This window comes from Myotis yumanensis, unplaced genomic scaffold (genome assembly GCF_028538775.1).
Source record: "Myotis yumanensis isolate MYYU_CA2020_CCGP unplaced genomic scaffold, mMyoYum1.0.hap1 SCAF_16, whole genome shotgun sequence".
NCBI lineage: Eukaryota > Metazoa > Chordata > Mammalia > Chiroptera > Vespertilionidae > Myotis > Myotis yumanensis.
In genome coordinates, this window is record NW_027223767.1 from 52,464,146 (window position 1) to 52,483,184 (window position 19,039).

A 19,039-nucleotide genomic window follows, 5' to 3' on the forward strand; every position below is an offset into this window, starting at 1 on the left:
AGAAAAGCTCCCTGTCACTGTCCCTGCACTTGTTGTGTGTGTTTACTTTGGAGCCTGTAAGGGGGGGAAATCGTAAAATGCTTTCATTTCTCTGTGATTGAGGAAACGCTTAAAATATGCAGCCATTGCTCAATAATTGATTAGAACCCATCTCCGCGGGAGCCAGTCGCCCATTTGGCAGGAGCTCGAACCGCTCGGGGCTTTCAGCCCCCCTGCCCCCCCCCTTTGTCCTGTCGGATTCCTTGGGGCTCAGCTGTCGCCTGTCTCCTGTGGGTCCTGCAGTCACCGTGCCTGCAGGGGAGCCCTAGGGACACTGTCTGAGGGGCGGGGGGCGGGGGGCGGGGGGCGGACGTCAGAAAGTCCCCAATAACCGCGGCTTCTAAGTTACAGAACAAGAGTCGGAGGTAAAGGCCGCGCGGCCTCAGCGTCACGGAGGCGTCCGCGATGCGAGGTTCTCCCACAGAAGGCAGTGAGCGCGCCTCGGCCTCCACGGGCGCTGAGGCCGTCGGGCACAGTGGTTAGAGCATGGGCCCGGGCACCACACTGGGCCCCCCCACCCCCCCCCCCTTCCCGAGGTCCCTTCGTGTGTGCTCTGGGGCGAGTGCCTCTCTGTGCCTGTTTCCTCGGCGGTTAGTGGGGATCATCCTGGAACCCGCCCTGGGCAGGTTCGGCCCGACGCCCCGAGTCAGCCGGGCCTGGGGAGGGGCCCACCCGGACCCAGGAGACTGACGAAGACAACTGCTCTGAATTCTGTAAGAGGAGCCGACGCCCCGAATCCAGTCCGGTCTCAGAGGGACCCGCACACGCCCGCGGAGCACAGCGTCACTCCCGCCGCCGCGAGGCGGGGCCCCCGGCGCCCACCAGCAGAGCAGCTCAGCCTGACCCGGGAAGGGGGTTCCGACAGGCGGGGCAGCGAACGTGAACCTGAAGACGATATGCTGAGCTGAGTGCAACAAGCCGGGCACCACGGGACGCACAGCACAGGGTCCACCCTACAGACCCAAGTCCGGAGGACAGAGCTAGCCCAGCCCAGGGCCTCCCCGCGGGAGCAGCCAGGAGGCAACACGCCTGGTCTGAAGCCACTTGAAACATAACGAAAAGGCCGCTGGTCCTGTCCCCGCACTTGCAGACGCCCCAGAGAAACGGCACCGGCAGAGCCTGGGAACCGGCGCTGTGTCGGCCACGCGGGAGGGAAAGCAGCCTGCGGGCCCAGCGAGAGGGCGGCTGAGAGAGACACAGGCCGGGCGGGTCGCATGCAGCCCTGAACTCCGGTTCTCACGTACAGAGAGGGTGGCAGCCTCCCCCGTGCCCCGCCCCCGCCCCGTAGGCAGGCCCCGGGCCACCTTCAGAACGCGGCTCAGACGGCTCAGACGGGTGAAAGGGCCTCATGCTAACTCTACATTCAGAGCTGTACCCGGACACAGTTCACAGCCGGATTCCCGCTAGTATTTCTGCACTGTTGTCTTTTTGTGAAGTTGTGCCTTTTTAATGCTACAATTTGGTTATTTTGTGGAAATCACTGCAGTAGCTATTCCAGTGCCTGTTAGCCGCTCATTTTTCCTGACGAGGGGGAGCACAGGGAGACGCAGCACCCGCCCTCTGCCACCTCGTAGTCCCCTGGAGGTACCAGCATCGCCACACAGGACACTGAGCCGTCTACAGTCAGACGGCTCGTCGCACCGAGCCCCCCTGGCCTGGATCCGCCTCCAGAGAACGTCAAAGTGCTGTGTCCGAGAGGAGCCGTTAAATAGCTGACAGGGTCCACGTGTTCCCCTAGAATCATTAGGTTAAAGAAAATGTTTTCTTCTGATCAATGCTTCTTCTCATTGGTGTTCTATAGAGGTAGCCAAATAACCTTATTTATACCCTATAATTTTATTCTCACAGCAACCTTATGAATTGGGTAGAAATAGAACTACCCTCACCTCATTTTACAAATGAGGAAAGTTCCGGGGTTACTACGTGGTAGAGTCTGGGCAAGAACTTCTGCTCCTTGGACAAAGATTTACTTATTCATCCATCCATTCATCCATCTATCCATCCACTCACCCATCCATCCACCCATCCATCCATTCATCCATCCATCCATCACCCAACCATCCATCTATTCTCCATCATCCGTTATCCATCCATCCACCATCCATCCATCCATCACCCACCCACCCACCCACCCACCCATTCATCCGTCTGTCAGTCCATTCGTCCACCCCGCATCTGTCCCACATGCAGGTATTGAGGCAGAGGTGGCTCTGGCTTCAAGCAGCTCCCCGTCGGGCAGGGGATTCGGGTCCCGTAGGTGATGGTGGTGGCTTATGTCCTGGAGTTTTCAAGGTTAACTTCCTCCCTCACTTACAGTCTGGAGACCAGAAAGGCACCTGCTCACACTCCTTCGCCTGGGCCTGGGGTGTTGGTGGAGCTGCAGACGACGAGGCCCAGGGGAGAGCGGGGCTGTCTCGTCCGCGACCTCCGTGGGTCCCGGCCCAGGGTGCTGAGCAGGGCTCACTGTGCTGCCGGCGCCTCCTGGCCACCGCGGGGGTTTCTGGTCTCTCTGGACCAGGAGGCAGCAAATCTCCTTTTGATGGATTAATGGCTCTACATGTCAGGAGGCTCCTGACTGGCAGCCGGCGTTCTATCTGCCCTCTGCAGCCCGCAGAGCCTCAGGGAAAACTTACTGGGCAGCAGGGCCAAGTGAAGGCTGCTCTTTTTAAAAAATATTTTTATTGATTTCAGAGAGGAAGGGAGAAGGAGAGAGAGAAAGAAACATCAGTGATGAGAGAGGATCATGGATCGCTGCCTCCTGCACGCCCCCGACTGGGGATCAAGCCCAAAACCCGGGCCTGCGCCCTGACCGGGAACCGAACCGTCACCTCCTGGTTCCTAGGTTGATGCTCAGCCCCTGAGCCGCGCCAGCCGGGGATGAAGGTTGTTCTTCCAAAGTGAGAGGAGAGCAGTGACCGTGCCTGGTCGACCCAGAGACCCAGACCCCCAGCCCTGGAGCTCAGGCTCCGGGGAACTGACTCATGATACCCCAACTCACAAGCGACTGAGCGATGACCCCTAACGGCCGCGTGCTTCTTCCCAGCGGGCGGGGGGCTCTCAGCCTGCAGCCGGGGCCTCAGGCCGGCAGCTGGTCCCCGGTCCGGAGCCCAGCGGGAAGCGTAGGAGGGGCTCCCGGAGGACAGGACGTCTGCCGAAGTGGCCGCCTGTCTGGGCGGGGCTGGACTGGACCTCGAGGCCCGGGCTCCTTCCCAGCCTTCCTGCCTTTCCCCCCGGCACAGCCGCCTACCGTGGCCGTGTCCTCAGGGTCCAAACGTCGTCATCAGAACTTCAATGTCACCCTCTTCCTTGGGGACCCGACTAAAGGCCAGAATTGAAATTCCGTGTGCGTGGCGAACACATGTCCCTCCTGGGTCCCGAGAAAACAGCCGATGGTCTGCTCCTGCGTGTGAGCAGCCAGGGGTGCGAGGACGGAGGGGATGCAGCAAGGAGAAGGCTGGCGGTTCCTGCTAAACCGAGGGGCAGGGGGGCCACCAGCCGCTCACCCCCTCTGACCGCCTGGCCGGCCTTGCTGTCTGAAGCCGCGTGGGGCTGGTCTCCAGCGGGTGGAACACGGGACAGGTGGTTTTTTAAAACTGTGGTCACGTGCACACGACAGAGAAGCGATAACTTGCACATTTCCCCATGTCAGCTCCGTGGCGGGAGGCACGTTCGCATTGTCAGTCCCCGCCGCCGCCATCTGTCTCGAGTTTTCCTCTTCCCAGAGCGACGATGTGTGCCAGGACGCACGGCTCCCGCCCAGCCTGCCGCCTCCGTCCCCCTCTGCCTCCGTGAGGCCCACTCCTCCAGGAGCCTCGCGGGGGAGGAGCCCACAGCCTGTGTCCTTGGTCACGGCCGCTTCGCGGAGCACCGTGTCCCGTGGGTACCGCGTGGCAGCAGGTGGCAGCGTCCTGCCTGTTTGGGGCTGAATCCTGCCCCAGCGGCTGGACAGACCCGTGGTTCACCATCGCCTGGTGAGGCCTGTGGCTGCTCCTACCTTCATGTTTTTAAATATGTTATTGATTTCCGAGAGGAAGGGAGAGGGAGAGAGAGAAACACCAAGGATGAGAGGGAATCACTGATCCGCTGCCTCCTGCACGACCCCCACGAGGGATCAAGCTTACAACCCGGGCCTGTGCCCTGACCGGGAATCGAACCCTGACCTCCTGGTTCCTAGGTCGACTGAGCGACACTGGCTGGGTGGGTGGGCGCACTGGGCGGCTTCTTGTTGTGCAGGAAGAGGTGATCGGGGTCCAGTGCGCCCCCCACCCGCTCCCAGCCCCGCCTTGTTCCTCCGCCAGCATCTCACTGGCCAAGACCCATCTCAAGGCCCAGCCTGTGTCCGGGTCAGGAAGCAGGCCTGCCTCCCAGGGAGGAGCCGAGGTCACCAGGCAGAGCTGGTGCAACGCTGCTGCCTTTCTGGAATGTTCCAAGCGGAGCTGGGTGAGCACCAGCCTCGGGTCCACCCTGGCCGGATGGAGGTCTGAGTTCCCGCCGCGTCCCTGACTCTCAGTTGGCGGCTGAGCCGCACACGCGCAGGTGAGATTCACGGCTGCGGGCTGACCGGGCCTCGTGGCCCCTTCCTTCCTCAGCCCAAGCTGGTTCCGTCCCAGGCTCCTGGGAAGCAGAGTTCGCCTGGGGCTGATGGGGATGCACAGAGCGCTCCGGGGCTGGGGGGGGGGGGGGGGCATGGAAAGTGCCTGGATCTAAGGGAGCCGTGCAGGCGGCTCTGGGGGGGGGGGAGCCCCAAATTCCTGCCGGACACGTGGTGGCTGTCGGCCACCTCCACTGCCAGACGCACTCTTTTGGGGTGTGTGCGTGTGTGCCTTCCTGTGTGTGGACAACGACATGCATGGGTGCATGGGTGCACATGTGTGTGTTATGTGCATGCAGTTGCATGCGCATGTGTGTGCGTGCACGTGCGCCTGTGTTGCGTGTGCACTTATGTGTTGTGTGCGTGCACGTGCGCCTGTGTGTTGTGTATGCATTTATGTGTTGTGTGCGTGCACGTGCGCCTGTGTGTTGCGTGTGCACTTATGTGCTGTGTGCGTGCACGTGCGCCTGTGTGTTGCGTGTGCACTTATGTGTTGTGTGCGTGCACGTGCGCCTGTGTGTTGCGTGTGCATTTATGTGTTGTGTGCGTGCACGTGTGCCTGTGTGTTGTGTGTGCATTTATGTGTTGTGTGTGTGCACGTGCGCCTGTGTGTTGCGTGTGCACTTATGTGCTGTGTGCGTGCACGTGCGCCTGTGTGTTGCGTGTGCATTTACGTGTTGTGTGTGTGCACATGTGGGCGCGTGTGCGTGTGTCTCTCCCTCGCTCCGGGTTGTGAGGTAGCTTCCTTGCTCTGGCTGTGCCGTGAAGGGCCTGGTTTACGAAGAAAACCCAGGCCCGTGTCCAGGGGCAAACAGGCCTCCCTGCTGCTGGCTCGCACTCCCCGCGGCTCCTGGGGTTTGACGCTAAGCAGGATTTATGTCTCCCCGACGGACGGACGGACGGCAGGCGGAGAGGAGGGGCCGGCCCTCGGCGTGCGGGAGGCGCGGCGGCACCTGGCTCGCCATATGCTCGATGTGGATTTAAGGAGAGGCTTTTGTTATTAAAAAGGGCTGCGTGGAAGCCGGCGCTGGTGCTCTCCAGCCGAGCCGACGGAGCCGCGTGCGGCTGCAACTGGGCGCTGGGGCTCGGGAGCCGGGCGCCGCCTGGGCTGGACGCCTCCCGGGAGGCGGCCCTGTCCCTCACGGGGCGAGGCTGCCGGGAGGACTCGGGCCCTCACACACGCGTGGCAGGAGCCGTGTTCTCAGCCAGGGGACGCCGTGTCCCGGGCCGTTTGGCACAGCCTGCAGCCTGTCTGCTGCCCGGGCGGGAGGAGGGAAGGCGGGGTGGAGGCCGGGAGCTCCCCCTCCCGCACGGGCGCCCGCGGCGGAGTCATCGCCCGGAGCGTGACTCAGCCCAGGAAGGAAGGACGCTGACACCTGCCGCCGGGACGCGGTGCTCAGCGAACACAGCCAGTGACAGGGAACGGCCGTGTGACTCCTCTCGCACGGGGCCCCGCGGAGCCGGACGCAGACAAGGAAGCGGATGGTGGTGCTGGGGGCTGGGGAGGGCGGGCTGGAGTCTCAGACCCGCAGGAGGGAGTGTGGGCGCGGGGGTGACGCTGGCACAGCAGGGATGTCTCGCTACCACTGCACAGCACATCGGATGATTTTAAAATACTGTTTTGTTATGTACATTTGCCAGACTTAAACACACACACACAGACACACACACACGCACACACACATATATATATTGATTTCAGAGAGGAAGGGAGAGGGAGAGAGCGATACATCAATAATGAGAGAGCATCATGGACCGGCTGCCTCCTACATGCCCCCCCCTCCCCCCACGCTGGGGACCGAGCCCGAAACCTGGACATGCGCCCTGACCGGGAATCGACCTCCTGGTTCCTAGGTCGACACTCAACCCCCGAGCCACGCCGGCCGGGCTTTGCCACAGTTTTTTGGATTTTAGTGCCGAGCTATAAACAAAAACCAAAATCCGAGTGCCAGGGGTGCCAGGCGGGGGGCCCTGTGCCGTGTCGGGCGAGTGGGGGCTGGCCTTGCCTGCGCGGCTGCAGCCGTCCAGGAGGGAACACACAGGGGGGTCTTGCCCAGCCCCTCCTCCTGCCCCCCCCGTGCCCACAGGACCTCAGTCCCTGTCCCGAACGAATTACACGGGTGCCCATCCCCGAGGAGCCTCGCCATCCAGGTGGCCCCCCGGAGAGGCCACCCACACGACAGACAGATGCCCTGCCCCGCCCGCTTGGCTTCCAGGGGCAGCGGCCACACACACATGCCCGGCGCGTGGTGAATGTGCCGGTGGTGGTGGTGAGGGCGGTGGTGGTGCTGGTGGTGGTGGTGGTGGTGATGCCGGTGGTGAGGGTGGTGGTGGTGATGAGGGTGGTGCTGAGGGCGGTGGTGGTGGTGGTGGTGAGGGCGGTGGTGAGGGTGGTGGTGAGGGTGGTGGTGATGCCGGTGATGAGGGCGGTGGTGAGGGTGGTGGTGAGGGTGGTGGTGAGGGTGGTGGTGGTGGTGGTGAGGGCGGTGGTGAGGGTGGTGGTGGTGGTGGTGGTGGTGAGGGCGGTGGTGGTGGTGGTGATGCCGGTGATGAGGGCGGTGGTGAGGGTGGTGGTGAGGGTGGTGGTGAGGGCGGTGGTGAGGGTGGTGGTGATGCCGGTGGTGAAGGCGGTGGTGATGCCAGTGGTGAGGGTGGTGGTGAGGGTGGTGGTGAGGGCCGGGGGAGGGGAGAGGCAGGACAAGGGGACGGGGGGGGGCGGTCGGGGGGCTTCTGGAGTCGTGAGGTCAGCGGGGCCAACGGCGCAGGAGCAGGAAGTGCTGGGCAGGGAGGAGCAGGTGCCAGGCCTGGAGGGGGGAGGGGTGCGGCCTGCGAGGCCTGGGAGGAGCACAGAGGCCGGTGTCATGGCTGCCGATGGGCGGGGGCTGCGGCGTGAGCCGTGGTCAGAGCGGTGAAGGCTCAGATCCCGGAACCCCGGAGTGGTGGTGGGAACGGGTTTATCCTGCGTGAAGCTGGGCCCGGGGAGGGGTGGAGGCCCCGGTGGTTCCTGATGTGCTTGAAGCTTCCAAGAGTCGCTTTGCAGAACGCCCACCAAGCCCTGTCTCAGGTCAGCCTCACACTCAGGGCGTAACCGCCCCCCCCCCCCCCCAGAGGTCAGGGAGCTGCCGGGGCCAGAGCTGTGAGCTCGGAGCTCGGCTGGACCCCGGAGGCGGGGGCCTCACGCAGGGCCGGGCAGTGCGAGCCGCCTGAGCGCTCTCCGGAGCCCGCCTGCTGGGCGGCTGCAAGGCCCCTGTGGCCTTGGGAATGGAATTGGCTCCTGAGGAACGCAGCCACCTGCCTGGACCCATCGCCTTTGAGACGTGACCCCGGGCGTGAGGGCCGCGCGGTGGGGAGGGGCCGGGGCACAGCCTGTGACGTGACCTGGGCCCCAGGTCGGGGCTCTGACCTCGGTTGCGTTGCCATCAGCCTTGGGCAGTTTCAGGTCCCGCTGCCGCCGGCTCCGGGAGTGGGGTTCCGAGGCTGCCCGGAGCCCCCCTTGCCTCCCGCAGAGAAGATCTCGAACCCGGGGAGAGCGCGTGACATCTGCAGCTTTCACTGTTCTCACTAGAGGCCTGGTGCATGGAACGTGTGCACAGGTGGGGTCCCTGGGCCTGGCCCGATCAGGGCCGATCTGTGGGGCGACCGGCAGGGCGTTTGGGGGGCTGGGGGGGGCCCCGCTGGCACCCACCTTGGCTGGCCTGGGGCCTGCAGGCTGGGGGCAGCTCCTGTGTTGAGCGTCTGCCCCTGGTGGTCAGTGTGCGTCACAGTGAGCGGTTGTTCGGCCGTTCGGTCGATTTGCACTTTAGGCTTTTATTATGCAGATTATTTCATTCCGTCCAGTCAGCCTGCGGCTCCCATTGGGCTGGTCCTCACTGCTTCCCGGGGGCGGGAGGGGGAGAACCATCCTTCAGGGGAGCAGGGGGGCCGTCCCTCGAGGGGACGCTGCAGAGGGACAGCCAGGCTCCAAGGAGAGGGCCGGGTTCCCCACTCGCCCCTGTGCCCCCACACTCTTGGGAACGTGACTGCAAGATGCACAGAAATGAAGCCACACTCCCAGCAGGTGATGGGAGTCAGGTCAGAGGAGACACCAGGCCCTCGCGGGTCCTCGGGGCCGGGAAGCACCAGCCTGGGCAGGACCAGGCTCAGACTCCTCCGGCACCTCCTCCATTAATGACGCGGAGACGAGCCCGGGAGGGAGCCGAGCGTCGGGGTGAACAACGGCCGGGGGGCGGGAAGGGATCTCAGACACTGCCCTGCACGCGCTCCCGCTGGCGCTCGCCCGGTCCCGCCGCTTGTCACAGGGCGGCTGCTGTTGGGCAGCTCAGGGGCGGGCGTCCCGGACCCAGCTGCCTGCGGATCCTCGGCCCATCCATCCCGCAGCCACCAGACCGCGCCCGGGACCGGCCAGCCAGACACCGCCCTCCCCGTGGCAGCTGGGCGTCTGCCGACAGCCACCCGCCCTCCGCAGGGACATTAATCTCCGAGGGAGAGACGGGCATGTCTGTCCTTCTGCCCCTGCCGCTCGCTCTCTGCGAACAGAGAGCTGTACCCTGGGCATCTGCTCCTGCAGCCCCTGCGCCTCACCCCCGGCCCCAGGCCTCACCCCCAGTCCCCGCGCCTCACCCTCAGCCCCCGGGCCTCACCCCCAGTCCCCGGGCCTCACCCCCGGCCCCGGGCCTCACCCCCAGTCCCCCGGCCTCACCCCCAGCCCCCGGGCCTGGCCGTGCGCCAGCCTTCGGTTCCAACGAGACGTGACTGGTCGGCGCCCTTGGCTCTTTCCGTGTCTCCCCGAGAACTGTCTATCAAAACGAAGATGGGGCGAGCCGGTGTGGCTCCGTGGTGGAGCATCGACCTTTGAACTGGAGGTCACAGTTCGTCGGAGCAGGTGGGACCCAGCTCTCACGGTGGTGTGAGCCACTGCGGCCGCCTTTAGCGGGGTCCCGCGCTGGCATCGGCTCGCTCCATCCTTGCGGCGTCCACAGAACAGAAACGATCCGTTTCCCTATTTCACTCATAAAATCGGGGCCTCGGTGCTGTCAGCACCTCTCCCAGGTCCCAGACTCAAACCCAGAGCAGAGCATCTGACTCTAGGGCTGTGTGCCCCCGCCGTCTCCAGAGGCTCAGGGTGCAGTCCCGGGGGGAAGGGGAGGGGCCTGTGGGCGCCAGGGCCCAGCCCAGCCGGGCACCGGATGGTTCTGTCTCAATTTCCTGGCAAAACGGATGCAAACAGGAGCTTTGAAGGAGGTTGTTGGGAGGATTACACGAGTTAATTCTCAGGACGAGAGCTGGGCTCCCCGGGCGGGTTGGGGCAGGTTCGTGACAGGCGTGTTCTCTAAGCCCCATCAACGGCGCAGGCGAGGCCGGGTCAGCCAGGCGCCCCCCACTCCCTGCCCGGGTGCCGGCTGAGCCCCGAGAAGCGTTGGGGGGATGTGGATGTTCCAGCAGATAAACGGGGAGCTTGAGGGACGCTGAAGAGGGACTGTCGGCTCCCCAATCTGTATTTCCGTCGAGTGGACTCAGCACAGGCAAGCCCACCAGCGCGGACGGTGCCAGGATGCAGTTTGCATGTTCGGGGCTGATAACCGAGCTCCCTGTGCAGCCCCCCCTCAGGCTGCGCTGCTCTCCCGCCCACAGGCGGCTGGGGCGGGGGGCACTCTGTAGGCACGGGGCGGGGGGCTGAGTGTCAGGCGGGGGTGGGACACTCTGTAGGCACGGGGGGGGGGGGGCTGAGTGTCAGGCGGGGGGGGGTGGGACACTCTGTAGGCACAGGGGGGCTGAGTGTGTCAGGTGGGGGGGGGGACACTCTGTAGGCATGGGGGCGGGGGGCTGAGTGTGTCAGGCGGGGGGGGGGGACACTCTGTAAGCACGGGGCTGAGTGCCGTTCTCCGAGGTGAGAATAAGGTCTGCCCAGGGCCCGTCCCGACCCTAAGCCTGCGCTGCTGACTCTGGAACACGCGCCAGCGCAGAGGGGGAGGATGGCCTCGCCTCCACCTGTGACCCGGGGACTCGGGGACTCTGTCCTGGGTGCTGATGGGAGAACCAGGCGCACAGAGACGTGGTGACCGAGCGAGTGCCTGGAATGATAATGACTTAATCCAAGAGCTTTCATCACTCGCTCTGCGTGTAGGCGAGGGCGACAGGGCTCACACATTCCCTCGATGCTGAAGGAGCACGGCGCCTGGGGAGCTTGCGGGGGGCCACAGCGGTCAGCGCCCCGGAGCCACGCTGAGAGCAGGGTCTGCTCAGCCCGCCCGAGGCTCCAGGTTAATCACACACCGTCTGGCGACAGTCGGTGCCGGTGCCGGCGCTGCCCTGGGCGCCCACTCTACCCAGGCACCGCGGAGGGTTCAGTTTACCCTCAGGGTGGGTACTGTACCCCAGCTTCACAGTCGAGGGCGCTGAGGCCCAGCTGGGGAAGGGCCTGGCACGGCCACAGAGGTGGGAAGCGAGAAGCCGAGGCTCAGGTCCAGGTGAGCCAAACCCAACGGCGCCGAGGAAGACCCGCGTCTGGGCGCCCGGTCGCCTTGTCAGAGGTTCCCGTGAGTCTCGGGGACACCAGGCTCAGAGGGAGGCGCGCGCTGGCCGGGCTCTCTGTCCCCTCCTGACCCAGGTCCTGCGCACGTTGGCCGTGAGCAGCGTCCTGAGTCCAACCCGAGAAATGAAGCAGCGCAGGGCCCTGCCTCCCGCACAGGCGCCTGCAGCTTCTCATTGTGTGCGCGCGCACACACACACACACTCACACACACACACACACACACACACACTCACACACACACACACTCACACACACACACACTCTCACACACACATACTCACACACACTCACACACACACTCACACACACACATACACACACACTCACACACACACACACTCACACACACACACACTCACACACATACACACACTCACATACACACACTCACACACACACACTCACACATACACACACACTCACACACACACTCACACACTCACATACACACACACTCACACACGCACACACTCACACGCACACTCACACACACACACACACTCACACTCACACACACACTCACACACACACACACACACACACACACACACGAAGCTGCATCAAGATAAAGTGCTCGGCAAGGAAGATGGAGTCAACAATAAACCGTAGTCGTTGAAATTGTTTCTCCACCAACAAAAAGAAAATCTGATTGACGCTGTGAGAGATACGACAGACGCAGAAAAAAAAAATAAATGAAAAAGAGCCCTGTCTTCCCTTGGCATCTTATCCACGTTCTCTCTGAAGCTTTCGCTGCGTTTTCAAAATCTGGAAGAAAACAAGAAAAGGGGTCGATCCCTTTAATCCCAGAAGCACGAAGCTCCATGTCTAATCACAAAAAGATTTTTTTCCAAATTAATTAACATCGTTTCATTTGTAGGGTTGACTTTGATCTCCTGCAGCCAGGAGCAGCGGCGATAAACCCTGGAAAGCAGAAGTGTGGTAACCATGGTGACGGGGTGGGGGCGGGGCCCGCTCTCGCCGCCTCCTCGGAAGCGCGGCCGGAAGGCTCTGAGGTCGTTTGGCCCGTGGGCCGCGCCGTAGGGCGCGGTGCATGCTGGGCCCGGCAATATGGCGTCCTCCTTGACGCGCTGAAGAGAGGAGTTTCACTGTAGCTTCAGACTCGAGGACCGCACTCCGCAGACCCAATAAGCCCCCGATACCCGTGTTGGGCGCGGCCCCGCCTGGCCCCGTCACCCGGGACGCGCGCTCGGGCAGGAGAGGGGCGCGGGCGCGGAGGTCAGGACCGGCCAGGTCGCGCGGGCCCGGCGTGAGCCGCCGGCTACGGGCAAGCACGATGGGCCGGTCCTGGCTGCGGCTGCAGCCGCTGCGGCGAGTGAGGGACCCGCAGGGCTGAGCGCGGCTGGCGGAGCCCCAGCGCCCCGGGCCCCTTCCCTCCGGCCGGACACCTCCGCCCAGTCGGGAACCGGCGGCCGGAGCGGGCGGCCGGCCTGCGCTCGGAGGCCCCGAGCAGGGTCATCGTGAGGCCTCGGGTGTCGCCCGCCCGTGACAGCTCGGCTGGCGGCCTCGGGAGCGGCCCGCGGCCTGGGACCCGGGGGCGTTGTGCGTCCGTGCGGCGCCCGCCGGGCTGTCCCGTCCCCACCGGCGCGTCCCGCCCCGAGTTAGACAGAGGGGCCTCCGCGGACCCGGGCCCGAGTGAGGGGCCCCGCGCACCGCCCCCCATTGCCTCCGCTGCCCCCCGGTTCTCTGCGGCCTCGCCGGCCGTGGTGCACACGACCTTGTAAGGCTGGAGGTGCTCGAGCGCCTGCTGCCCCGGACCCCCCCGCCCCCGGCCGCCCTGATGGAGGCCGAGCTGCTGCAGTCGCCTCTGCTGGGGCTCGGGGAGGAGGACGAGGCCGACCTGAGCGACTGGAACCTGCCCTTGGCCTTCATGAAGAAGCGGCACTGCGAGAAGATCGAGGGCTCCAAGTCCTTGGCCCAGAGCTGGAGGATGAAGGACCGGGTAGGTGGGCTCCCGGCGCGCCCCTGGCCTCTCGGTGGTTCCCCCCAGGGCGCGTCCTTGGGAAAGCGGCGATGCGTTTGTTTTCGTGGTTCCTTTTCCCAGCCACGTGTCGCGAGGCAACTAAAAAGCACAACCCGTGTCAGCCTCCAGCTCTGGCCGCCACGGGAAGGCTGTGGGTTCGTCCCGGGTGTTCGCTCGCCGAGTTCTGATGGAGGCGGTAGCAGGGAAGCGGTTCCGAGTGGCAGCGCTGCAGGCACTTGGGCGCGCGGTGATGTGCTTGGTGCTGCGAGCACCGAGCTCCGAGCACCCAGAGGAAGGGCCACTGGGCTGTTACTGCTCGCACCCGAGCTCATCTCTGCGGAGTTGAGCTCCTGCCCCGGGGGAAGTGAGTGGGGGCCTAAGCTAGGGGCGAGGAGACAAAGTTGCCGGCAGGTGTTCAGCTGGTAACAAATGGATACAAAGTTACCGTGACCATCAGCACAGCCTCTAATCCAAACAAGGGGTCTGGACCCCTGACTTCCCTCCTTTTATGGGGTGTCCCGTGGCTGTGACCTGGAGACAGACTTTCTCTAGGAGCGGCGCTAGGGTATGAGGGGTTGGAACTTGGGTCCCCAGGATGTTGGGGTGTGGACAGCGACTCCCAAGCCGCTGGTAGGAAAGAAAACAGCCAATTTCGTTGACTCTGGCCATAGTCAACCGCCGTCTGCTCCCCGGTCCCCAGAGCAAAGGGGTGGGGCTGTGTCACGGTGCACGCTTGGCACTCGTCTTTTTGTGATTTATTTTCTCCTTCAAGACGTTTCGGTGGTATAAGAGGGGTCGCTGTTGTCATAACTCAGTGTGATTGCTCTGGGCTTATGACTATGCTTATAGAGCAGCGGTTCTCAACCTGTGGGTCGCGACCCCTTTGGCAGTCGAACGACCCTTTCACAGGGGTCACCTAAGACCATCCTGCATATCAGATATTTACATGACGATTCGTAACAGCGGCAACATGACAGTTATGAAGGAGCAACGAAAATAGTTTTATGGTTGGGTCACCACATGAAGAACTGTGTTTAAAGGGCCAGAAGGTTGAGAACCACTGTTGTAGAAGATTATTGATTTGGGTATTGCAACGTCAGGCATAGGTGAGGTCACTGTTGCGGCGATTCTAGTTAGCCACGATGCTGCTGTTGTTGACTTGGCTTAGTTTTAACCAGCTAACTGCCACGTGTCCAAAACGGAAACCATCCCCACACGCCGCGATATTTTGAATTTAATTTAAAAAAATCAATTTGCAATGAATATTATAAAAATAAAGGTATTACAGTTTGGGTGTTCTTGAATATTTTCAGCTGAAAATTCTCATGAAAAATGATTTTAAAGGAAAACTTTTTTTTTAATAGACGCGCGTGGTGTGTGGGGAAGGCCTGCCGCTGCGTCTACAGATGCTTATGGCGTCCAGCGGGTTAAAGAGTTAGGAACATTTGTTTCATCCAAAAGTAATTTAAGAAGTAGAAGAGGTGGTCATGGGAAAAGACCGCATAAAGCCGGTATTCAGTATGAATTACATCGTTCAGAGCTGTGGTGGCTGCTCGGCATATGTGAAGACACATTTATTTTAAAGTTACTGTCTAGTCATTTTCTTTCTTTCTTCCTTCCTTTCTTCCTTTCTTCCTTCCTTCCTTCCTTCCTTCCTTCCTTCCTTCCTTCCTTCCTTCCTTCGCATCTTTTTCTCTGTTGAAGTGTGGTTTCCTCTGCTCCCTAAACACATGCTCCAACTGTGCAGAGGGGATTGATGGGTATATTTTCTGACCTTTGAAATAAAGCATTAATTTGTGACCCATCCACATAACCCACGAGAAGGGCTCGTAGGGTGATAGGAGAAAGGAAGCTCTGAGTCTCGCTAAGAGAGCGGGAGGACTTCGCTGTCTCTTGGCAAATCTTGGCAAATCGTTAATGAAGAAGAAAACAGCAGCTAAGGGTTTCAGTTACGTTTGCGAAAACTTGTCCCCTGAGCAGTTCTGGTACCATCACTCCGGTCGCACCCTGAGGGGACCTCGGCGCCCTGGGGCTGGCTCTCTGGAGGGGGAGCGGCTGCTGAGGGGTAGCTGGGCCCGGCCCGGTCTCCTTCCCTTTCTCTCTCTTTTATTTTTCTTGGAGAAACCAGAAAGCCTTTTTTTTTAAAAAATGTGAAATCTTCCGTTTCCGAAATGTTGGCACTGATTCAGGTTACAGAACACGAGCAGTCCGTTTGGGGCTGTGCTGGAGAGGGGGCCACCTCTCCGCCGGCAGCTCTCTCTGCCTTCCTGCGCCCCAGGGGCCGCCGCAGCGCCCGGGGCAGCCTCGTCACAGAGCGGCAGGCGTGGTCTAGTTGTCCTGTGCTCGCACCGACACCAGCGGGTTAGGGGTGCCGCCGGCGGGTTAGGGGTGCCGCCAGTGGGTTAGGGAGTGCCGCCGGCGGGTTAGGGTGCCCAGTGGGTTAGGGGTCCCGCCAGCAGGTTAGGGGTGCCGCCAGCGGGTTAGGGTGCCCACTGGGTTAGGGGGTTATGCCAGCGGGTTAGGGAGTGCCGCCGGCGGGTTAGGGGTGCCCAGTGGGTTAGGGGTGCTGCCAGTGGGTTAGGGGGTGCTGCAAGAATCATTAAAACATGCAGAACCTGACTATTTACTGGCAGTCAGGGGCACTAACCAACTTTCCTCCCTCCCTCCCTTCCTTTCTTTTTTTCTTCTTTTCGTTAATCCTCACCAGAGGACATTTTTCCCATTGGTTTTTAGAGAGAGTGGGAAGGGCGGAGGAGAGACAGAGAGAATCATCGATGTGAGAGAGACACATCAATTGGTTGCCTCCCGCATGCGCCCCAGCCATGACCAGCAGTCGAGCCTGCAACCAAGGTATGTGCCCTTGACCAGAATTGAACCCATGACCCTTCAGTCCGTGGACCCATACTCGATAACCACTGAGCAAACTGGCTGGGGTGCACTGACCCTGTTTGCCTTAGATTGTCCAACTAAAAAATTTGGCAACAGCCAATACAATAGCTGTCCGTTGTAAATGGATAAAAATTGTACCTAATTTTTTATCAGATCGGCAAGAAGTATATTTTTCGGTGTGGCGCGGAATCTTGGTAATCAGTTCAGGTGCCATGAGATGAACAGGCTGGAGATCGCTGGCCTCCACACGACTTCCCATGGGCCCTTGTCTGCCCTGAGTGCGGGCGGTCTTGGCTTCGTCCTGGGATCAGTGTGCAACGCCTGCACTCGTATTTTGTCCGTATTTAGTGGCTGCTTCCTGATGTCCTATTTATTGACGTGGCTAAGGATCCCTGAAGGGGACTGGCCACTCCAAAGAGTGTTCTGCCCTCAGCACGGCGCTCTCTTACAGAGCTACCCCCCCGCTCCCACCCCACCCTCCACCCCCTGCACGTGCCCCTCTCGCTGCCCCCGCGGCCTTTGTTGTGAATCAGTCCTGCTTTTCCAATGCGGCCACTGTTGCGTGCTCATGACTAAGTTGCTGCTAGTTCAATGCTGTTATCAAATTACTCTGTTGTTTGGTTAATTCTGTTATGAGGATACATATGCATCAATAGCATGTGTGGCTTGTAATTTTCAAATAACAAGACTTACGTGGTGGATTACAGTTCAAAGGGCACCATTCGTAGACCCATGGCGAAAACAGACGTGTCTAAACCAACCGCCCCGTTGCGGTTTACTGTGACACTTCACAGGGATCAGCGTTCATTTCCCGCCGGAAAGTGGGCACGGGGGCTCCCTGGCCTCAGGTGACCTCTGTCCTCGCGTCTGTGGGCTGAATGGGAAGCCGGGGGCAGAGGCGGTGACCTGCCTCCCAGCAGGTGTGGCTGCGATGAGCCGTTTCCCAAACCGCTTCTACGGGACGGGCGGGCGGGTTCTTTGTGAGCCTGGTTTTGAGTCCCTGGTGGAAGCGAGTAGGTCAGTGGTTCTCAACCTTCCTAATGCCGCGACCCTTTAGTACAGTTCCTCATGTTGTGGTGACCCCCAATTTCATTGTTACAAATTGAACATAATGAAAACATAGTGATTCATCACAAAAACAATATGTAGTTATATATGTGTTTCCCGATGGTCTTAGGTGACCCCTGTAAAAGGGTCGTTCGACCCCCAAAGGGTCGCGACCCACAGGTTGAGAACCGCTGGAGTAGATACATTAAACTAATGCAAGGACCGTGAGGGTACATGGTGGCACTTGGCGTACGGGGTCACACCGTAATCTTGCCTTCTCCACTCCCTCCTTTCCCGACCTTCATCTTTCTCCGTTTACTCCAGCGAGGCCCTCCCCCCAGGTGCCGAGGCCGCCCCTGGGGCCCTCTTTCCTGTTAAATCTGAGGTCGCCCTGAGTCCTTACCCTGTCTGACCTCAGTGCTTTCCACTTGCTCTGAGTCTCTAACTGCTCCTCCTCAGCCCCTTTGCTGTGTGACCGCTGAGGGTCTCGCTTATGGCTTTAAATGCCATCTGCATGCCCCCGAGCCGCCAGTCCCTAATGCTCAGTTCTGACCTGCGCCCGGGACTCCATCTCAGATGCCTGCTGACCTGCTTCGCCTTAGTTTCCCCCACAGCACACCGCCACCGCCACCACCACCACTCGTTCAGGCTGAGTCCAGAATTGGCCCTCAGCTCCTTCCTCGTCGCCCTGTAAGTTCATAGAACGGGCACTTTTGTCTCCAAAGCATGACCATCTGTCCAACCTCCTCGCTTTGTCTCCGCCGCTGAGCCCGCCCAGGCAGCCGCATCTTCTGTGCGGCTCCAGCTGTGCTGACCGGCCTCCCGGCACCGCACTCGCTGTGCCATCGATCCTGCGCTAGAGGCCAGAGGGCGCTCTTAAAAGTGAGTCAGAGTCCATGGCGGCCTGCTGCCTCCCCGCCGGCTCCTGGGTGTGCAGAGCGGCCTGTTGAAGTTCTTGCATCTGGAGGATTGGTTTCCACCAAAAGTTTGGAAAATGTGCTGCCATGTTTTCGTCTGTCCCCCCCCCCACCCCCCCCGCCCCCTTCAGTCTTGCAGAACCGCAGTTCCGTTTCTTCTAGATGCCGCTCCCCCAGGCCCCTCCTGCCTTTCTGTTTCCGTTCCCATGGTTCTGTAGCAGCGTCTTCCTGTTCCCTTGTTTGTTCTTCTGCGGTGTTTAGTAGGTTGCTAAGCCCATCCATTGTATTTTCCACTTCAGATACTATATTTTTATTCTCTAGAAATGGTCTTTTTTCTTAATGTGTTAAATTTTTTTAAAATATATTTTTTATTGATTTCAGAGAGGAAGGAAGAGGGAGAGAGAGTCAGAAACATCATGAGAGAGAATCACCGATCGGCCGCCCCCTGCACACTCCCCACTGGGGATCGAGCCTGCAACCCGGGCATGTGCCCCTGACCGGAATTGAACCCGGGACCCTTCAGTCCGCAGGCCGACGCTCCATCCACCGAGCCAAACCAGCCAGAGCTTACATATTTTTATTGATTTCAGAGAGGAAGGGCGAGGAAGAGAGACAGAAACATCAATGATGAGAGAGAATCATTGATTAGCTGCCTTCTGCATGCCCACACCAGGGATCGAACCCACAACCCAGGCACGTGCCCTTGACCGGAATCCAACCTTGGACCCTTCAGTCCGCAGGTCGACGCTTTATCCACTGAGCCAAACCGGCCAGGGCTAGAAATGGTCTTTTTATAGTTTATATTTCTCTTATTTTGTTCATGTTTTCCTTTAAATCCTTGAATAAATTCATAATGTCTTTTTTTTCTTTTTAATCCGAAGGATATTTTTTCCATTGATCCTTAGAGCAGAAGTGGGGGGAGGAGCAAGAGAGAGAGAAAAATATCAATGAGAGAGAGAGACACGTCGACTGGTTGCTTCCCACATGCACTGGGGCTGGGATCAAACCTGCAACCCAGGTACGTGCTCTTGACTGAGACTCGA

General features: G+C 60.7%; 2 protein-coding genes across 3 annotated transcripts in view; one reads left to right on the forward strand and one right to left on the reverse strand.

Moving 5' to 3' along the window:
* NPTX1 (neuronal pentraxin 1) overlaps positions 1–12,639 on the reverse strand; it is a 25,515-nt gene extending 12,876 nt beyond the window's left edge. The window contains 3 exon segments of the mRNA XM_070395421.1: positions 6,866–7,465; positions 12,323–12,486; positions 12,569–12,639. Of these exon segments, the coding sequence (XP_070251522.1) occupies positions 6,866–7,465; positions 12,323–12,486; positions 12,569–12,639 (835 nt within the window).
* RPTOR (regulatory associated protein of MTOR complex 1) overlaps positions 12,222–19,039 on the forward strand; it is a 75,827-nt gene continuing 69,009 nt past the window's right edge. For both annotated transcript variants that reach the window (XM_070393358.1, XM_070393359.1), the window contains exon 1: positions 12,222–13,122. In XM_070393358.1, the coding sequence (XP_070249459.1) occupies positions 12,961–13,122 (162 nt within the window). In that variant the 5' untranslated portion in view covers positions 12,222–12,960. The remainder of the gene's footprint in view (positions 13,123–19,039) is intronic.